The following is a 6886-nucleotide window of genomic DNA, read 5'->3' as shown; positions in this document are numbered from 1 at the left end:
TACCCTTTAATTTTGAAAAATAATTTATTCATACCCTTCGATATATTTTAAGGCTAATTATACCTTTACCGTTATAATGCGAGGTCAATTATACCCTTATGTCCAACAGTTGTCACGTGGCATCATCTCAGCCCTTTAAAAAATTATTTTCCCCTCAAATAACTTTTTACCCATTAAAATAACTCAATCCGATTTTTTTTTTCCAACCAAAGTGATACGGACCCAACCCATTACCCCTGGAAAAACAAATCGGGTCGGGTTGGGTTATTTTAGTGGGTAAAAAATTATTTGAGGGGAAAATAATTTTGAAGGGCTAGGATGATGCCACGTGGCAGCTGTTAGACATAAGAGTATAATTGACCCCATGGTATAACGGTAAGGATATAATTGATCCTAAAGTATAACGAAGGGTATGGATAAACTATTTCCCAAAGTTCATGGGTAATTTTGACGCTTTTCCGTATATTGTATATGAGATTCATGAGTGATAGATTTACTGTTTGGCTGAATTTTCAAGAATTGCTTAGTTTAAGTAGTTTTTTTTTTAAGTGTTTATCGATTTTTTTTTTTTTTTTAGAGAATAGCAGTTTGTGTCTAGCTAATTACTTTAAAAAAAAAAACTTTTGTTAATATTAAAGTGGTACTGTTGTGTAACTAAGGTTCCAAAAATGATCCTGGGAGAAATGCTACTTCCTTCAATTTCGCAAAAACAGTCTTCTACTGCTTAAAAACACTTAATTCTTTCCTAAAAATTTGGTCAAACCTCCTAACTTTCTAAAATAAGCAATTAAAAAAAAAGTGTGTTTGTATGTATATATAGGTGTTTTTTAATAATCGAGAAATCTGAATGGCGCACGGTTCAAAACTCAATAAATCCTTGGCCATTTAATTATCTGTGTGTGTATATATATAGGTGGCTTTTGGGAAGCCATTTTGATCCATTAGTTTAGTAATAACTAGTAGCCATGGCTGATGAATTCAAGCATTTGGTTTTGGTGAAGTTCAAGGAAGATGTAGTAGTGGAAGACATTCTAAAACAGTTGGAAAAACTTGCTCATGAAATTGATGTTGTCAAATCTTTTGTTTGGTAAGTAACATTTTTCTCAATAGGTTCATTTTAATGTATAGTCACACAGTTTTTTTTTTTTTTTTTTGTGATAATTTGTAAAATTAATATGGTTCTTTTGACTTTTTGACAGGGGAAATGATACTGAAAGCCATGAAATGCTTACACAAGGTTATACTCATGCTATTATAATGACATTCAATAGCAAAGAAGACTATAATACTTATGTTAGTCACCCAAAAGATGTCGAATTTTCGGCTTTTTTTGTCACTGTAATTGACAAGGCTGTGGTACTGAATTTCCCTGCTGTTTCTTTCAAAGCTTCTTCTTGAACTTATGATCAATGGCACAACAAAAAACTAGTGTTATGTGATGTTCAAATATGGTGTAAGGTTATGATGTTTTTGGAGGTTTTCAAGTGTTTGTATGTGAACATTGTTGTCTTTAAGACATGTATCATTATGAAGATCTTGCAATATATGATATCCATTCTTGAATGGACATTTCAATAGAACTTGTGTCCTTTTCTCAATTTCTTGTGACTAATATTGATTAGAAAAATAACTTGACTAGCAAACAAATCTAACTATTGACTTTTCATAACCTATGTCTGCTATATGTGGATCTTGGTGTTGCTAATAAAAGGGGAGCTCGGTGCGCGAAGCATTCGCGTTCACACCGGATCTAGGGAAGGGCCACGCCCCAAAGCTCATTCTTGATCATATGATCAATGGCACAATAAAACTAGTGTTATGTGTGTGCCTATGTTCCAATAGAGTGTATTTGTTTAGAATGTTTTTGGGCTATTGAGGTTCAAGTGTTTGTATCATTGTATGTGAACATTCTATTATATCAGTAAGAAGTATCTTTGCACTGTATGATATCTATTTATGAACGGACATTTCAATAGAACTTGTGTCTTTTTTTCAATAACACTTGACTAATGTTGATTAGCAAAAGATCACTTAACCACAAAACAAATCTAACTTTTGACTTTTCATAACCTATGTGTCAGCTATATGTGATTTCTATTGTTGTTAATAAAAAAGATTGCCTAGTACACGAAGCATCTCGTGTTCACACGAGGCCTAGGGAAGGGTCACAGCCAAGAGGCGTAACATATGCATCCTACTCCAACACAAACATTAGTGGCTCGTTTCACGGCTCAAAAGCAACTTTACCGTTGCTCTAAAACTCCCCTTCGTTTTTCTTGTTGCTAATCAGAAAACAAAATCTAAAAGATCTCAAAAAAAAAAAAAATCTTGAAAAAAGAACAATATGGTCAAATGTGGATGTGAAAGAGATAAGGTTGAAAGTTTTGCAAGTTAAAAGGAAGAATTACTATGAAGAGGACTTTGAGGTCCCAAAACCTATCAGATAAAAAGGTGATTATATTTTATTCCAAAGTTTTATGATGCTCAAAGAATAATACATTAACAAAACCTAGCATTTTTTAACCTGCAAATAGGAAAAGTAGATTCTTTTGTTCCTTCTTTTTTGCAGCCTTCATCTATTTTGCATATTCTCATTGCATCACAAAACTCCTTTCTTGATAAGTTCACACTACAGTAGAAAGATCAAATCAAGTGTGAGCAAAAAAAAAACCATGGAAATCTTGATCAAGAAAGTTCATTTTCTAGCCTTTTTGATCTTTTTTTTGAACCTTTATTTTACCAGAAGTACCATTTCACAAGAATCACAAAGCTACTGTGGAAATATAAAGATTGAAGAGCCTTTTGTTTCTCAAAACTCAAAAAATTCATCATTCTTGAAGAACATGGTGCTATGTAGATCAGAGATTTTATACTTTAAAACTTCTCTTGGCCTTTTTCAAATTTCTTCAATTGATTATAAAAACAAACTGTTAACTATTTCTCATAGTTCTTGTTCTTCTTCATCCAACTATGTATCTCCTAAAGATTTATCTTCTGGATTTCCTAATCCCCCTAAGCCTAACTCATTACTCCTATTCAACTGCTTAAATTCTAAAAATATATCAGCCTTACAAAGTTGCCCTCACTTGAAAAATGAAAAAGATTCTTTTAGTTTGTGTAAAGAAGGTGTGACAAACAAAGGGTCTTTTACTTTTTCTTGTTTGATGGTTGATGATGTACAAGATTTGGGAAATGAGTTTCATCCTAAAGAATTGAACTGTTCACATTATAGAAGGGTTTATAAAAGCACTTCTCAAGATGGGAACAGTATGAAATTTGAGTCAGGTACAAGGCTGTCTTGGGAAGTTGACCATGTACCAAATCCTTGTGATGAGTGTAGAAAGCCTCATGGTAATTGTGGAGTTGGATTGAGATGCCTTTGCCATGTAACTGGATGCAGTAAGTTCACGAAAATATTTAGAGCCGCTAGCTAATATACATATATTATACACTGAATATACATATATTATATATCTGCCGGCTATCTTTTTGGGTGGGCGGCTATTTAAGTTGATTTCTCTTTTTTGTAATTATCAAATCATTATGTTTTTGGTGCTTGTGATGATTTTTTGCAGAGGTGGAGGTTTCTGCTGGTGCAATCAAGAAACTTAGTGGTACTATGCTCTTCTCTTTGCTTGTCTTGATTGGTCTTTTGGATCATCTTGAAGGAGTTTTAAGGTAGTTAAGTTCTTGCCTAAAAACAAGATGTATTTTACTTGTTGTGCCAAAGAATGAGAATTTTTCATGATATCAAGATGTATTTACTTGCTGTGCCAAAGAATCAGAATTTGTCATGAAGACTATCTTTGAAGATGTAAATTATACTCTATGAAATTATGCTTTTATTTGTGTACTAAAAAGTTATGTTGTTCCGACTTCTCCAAAAAATATTGTTGGGTGTTTCTCAGAACCTCCAAAAGTAGCACACTTTTGGAGGATTAGACACGGATGCGACTTTATAGAGTCCGCACAACATAGCTAAATAGTGTGATGAAAATCTATCTTGCTCGGCCTCTCCAAAAATGTCGATGGGCGTGTGTCAGATCCTCCAAAAGCAGTGGATTTTTGGAAGATTCGACACAGGTGCAGCAGCTTTCAGAGAGCTCATGCGCAACATACCTAAAAAGTGTGTGATGAAGATTTCCCAGATACTACTTTATCAATATATGTCTGAAGTGAAAATTATTAGTGGTGGGGTGCATAAACCACTTAAGTATGAGCATGTGCAGAACTTTACTACTTGAGCAACTTATGTAACAAGTAGGGACATTTACAGCCCTTTAGTGATTGCATTGTTCAAGTTAAGCTTTTCATCATGCTGTAAAGTTATGTTATAGTTTGTCCAAAGTTATATGAATCCACATTTTTTCTAGAAATATGCATGTGGTAGGGACCAATTATGAGACAACCAAAATGCAGTATCCAATATTGTGATCATAGCAGAATTGTCTTCTTGAGAGGCTGAAAACTAGAGAACTTACTGAGACAAATAACAAAGGATACGTTAGTTCAAGACAGTGGAAAAATGATGAAGTATTCTTGTTTAGCACTGGTTCTTTAACATATTGCAGCCTCTTTTTGAGGAGTAATATGTTTCTGAAGTTTTGTGTGTGCTGTAAATTTCTCTTTCCTGGCTTTTGAAATTGGAAATTTGAGGTTGGTTTGTTGGCTTTGTTGAAACAATGTAATGTTGCAGCTTGATGGGGTAAAGTGCAAACATGTACGAAGTTCTATATACTGGCGTGTAAATATACTTACACAATAAGTAAATCTGTATAATATGTATGAATTTGTAAATTGATAAAAATAGTAACTAACCTGCTATAATACGTAAAATGAGCGGTAGAAAGTGAAAGAAACAGAATTTTGTGGGAATAGTGATGAGTAATTAGTTATTGATATGGTTTTTGTCCTCCAAGTTTGGCGTTTACCAAAGTGGTCGGCAGGGGTGGAGCTAGAGGGGCGTTAGGGGTTCATCCGAATTCCTTAGCCTAAAATTACTCTTTGTATATAAAGTGCAGACTTTGTATTAGTAGCAAATACTAATATAATAAAGTTTTAGATACGGATCACAAATTACAACATTATATCAATCGTGTTTTGAACATAGTATATATATATATATATGCATAAAAATAGTGCAAACTAATAATGTCCAAAAGGGTAGGCTCCATACTGAATAACACCAAATAATATAAAAAATAAAAATAAAAAAAGAAGAAACCATATAAAGCATGAGTTTAGTGCAAACTAATAATGTCCAAACGGGTAGGCTCCATACTGAATAACACCAAATAATATAAAAAATAAAAATAAAAAAAGAAGAAACCATATAAAGCATGAGTTTAGACCCATGCTTCGTCGTTCGTTGTCCCTTAAAAAAAGGGTAAGCCCCATATTAAATAACACCGAGCAATAAAAAAAAGTGGAACTCACCATCTCCAAACTCATGAGAAAAAAAGAGTGGACCCTATATTATCAAAATCAAGCAATATAAAAAAAAAAAAAAGTAAATCCCATATTAAAAAAATATAATGTTAAAAAAAAAGTGTTGGCTTTGTATTCGTAGCAAACACTAATATAATAAAATTTTAGATACGGAGCACAAATTACATATTATATGCATAAAAATAATACAAACTAATAATGTCCAAAAAAAAAAAGTGCACCCCATAAAGGGTGGACTTCATACTAAACAACATAAAGCAATATAACAAAAAAAAAAATGTAGAACCCACCATCTCCAAACTCACTGTAAAAAACAGTGAACCCCATATTATCAAAATCAAGCAATATAAAAAAAAAAGAATTCTGTATTAAAAAAAATAATGTCAAAAAAAAGTGCAGACTTTGTATTCGTAGTAACACTAATATACTAAAGTTTTAGATACAGAGTACAAACTATAATGTTATATTAATCGTGTTTTGAACATAGTATATATATATATATATATATATATATATATATATATGCATAAAAATAGTGCAAATTAATAATGTCCAAAAATAAAAAGTGCACTCCATATTAAAAAATCAAACAATAATCATGTAATTTTCAAAGTATCTCATTAAGTCAATAATGATGGATTCATTACCACGTGCGTATCAATCCATTAGTGGGAACAAATGAAATTGTTTTTCTTCAAAAAGTTAAGTAGTCAAACCATACAGTTTTCTTTCTTTTTTATATTACCCTGAGATCTAATCTAGATATTAAACTGTTGTCTTTGCTATTCCGTCATGTCATTTATTTGTTATGTTCACTAAAATAAATATACTTAAAATATTTATATTTTAAAATAAGATATAATTTAATTACTTTTTTATTTTTATTCTTACTCTAATAAATGTGAAAAGAGATCAATGTCGTAAAAAAATATATCAAATGAAGATCAAATAATGAATAAGGTAAATTAGTCAAATTATAATTCTAATCGACATTTCCTTAAAAAACCATGCAAAAGACAATATGACAAGTAAAATGAGCTAAACCGAGAATATTTACCAAAAATTAAAAAACAGTATTTCTTCGTTTAAATAGAAAATCAATTTCTACTTTGTTTCGTTTTAAACATGTAAAATTAATTTAATAATTTGAATTAGAATTATCCAAATCAAAATTTGATGAAAAATAATAAGTATTTTACACCTCTAAATTAATCGAATTAAAATTGAAAGTATCAACTGATGCTTAAATATTACTATTGTTTTATCTCAAAGAGAGGAAAATAGTTTCCTTTTAAACGAGTCTTCTCTTTTATAAAATATTAATAAATTTACCGATTTTGTATTCGTAACAAACGTTAATATAATAAAATTTTAGATACGGAGCACAAACTACAATGTTATATTAATCATGTTTTGAACATAATATACTCTCTCTCTC

At 31.2% G+C, this 6886-nt stretch overlaps 2 protein-coding genes across 2 annotated transcripts; both read left to right on the top strand.

Annotated features, from left to right (window-relative positions):
- Positions 1-843: 843 nt before the first annotated feature.
- LOC132599476 (stress-response A/B barrel domain-containing protein At5g22580-like) lies at positions 844-1580 on the top strand. The gene is made up of 2 exons (XM_060312845.1): positions 844-1087; positions 1200-1580. The coding sequence occupies exons 1-2, from the start codon at positions 966-968 to the stop codon at positions 1396-1398; spliced, it is 321 nt and encodes a 106-aa protein (XP_060168828.1). The 5' UTR covers positions 844-965; the 3' UTR covers positions 1399-1580.
- A 685-nt stretch (positions 1581-2265) lies between these two features.
- LOC132600538 (uncharacterized) lies at positions 2266-5274 on the top strand. Its single transcript, XM_060313765.1, has 3 exons — positions 2266-3399; positions 3576-3678; positions 4044-5274. The coding sequence occupies exons 1-3, from the start codon at positions 2673-2675 to the stop codon at positions 4132-4134; spliced, it is 921 nt and encodes a 306-aa protein (XP_060169748.1). The 5' UTR covers positions 2266-2672; the 3' UTR covers positions 4135-5274.
- The last annotated feature ends 1612 nt before the right edge of the window (positions 5275-6886 follow it).

The sequence above is a fragment of the Lycium barbarum genome, chromosome 6 (assembly GCF_019175385.1).
Source record: "Lycium barbarum isolate Lr01 chromosome 6, ASM1917538v2, whole genome shotgun sequence".
NCBI classification, from domain to species: Eukaryota; Viridiplantae; Streptophyta; class Magnoliopsida; order Solanales; family Solanaceae; genus Lycium; species Lycium barbarum.
The sequence above is the reverse complement of the archived record's forward strand: the minus strand, read 5'-3'. Positions and strand labels throughout refer to the sequence as shown.

What these genes read in the sequence shown, in the direction of transcription:
- LOC132599476 (XM_060312845.1), top strand. Translation starts at nt 966, where the DNA reads ATGGCTGATGAATTCAAGCATTTGGTTTTGGTGAAGTTCAAGGAAGAT. An exon ending in GTTGTCAAATCTTTTGTTTG is followed by an intron (nt 1,088 to 1,199) that starts GTAAGTAACATT and finishes ACTTTTTGACAG; the next exon opens with GGGAAATGATACTGAAAGCC.
- LOC132600538 (XM_060313765.1), top strand. Translation starts at nt 2,673, where the DNA reads ATGGAAATCTTGATCAAGAAAGTTCATTTTCTAGCCTTTTTGATCTTT. An exon ending in TTGCCATGTAACTGGATGCA is followed by an intron (nt 3,400 to 3,575) that starts GTAAGTTCACGA and finishes GATTTTTTGCAG; the next exon opens with AGGTGGAGGTTTCTGCTGGT. An exon ending in CATCTTGAAGGAGTTTTAAG is followed by an intron (nt 3,679 to 4,043) that starts GTAGTTAAGTTC and finishes GGCGTGTGTCAG; the next exon opens with ATCCTCCAAAAGCAGTGGAT.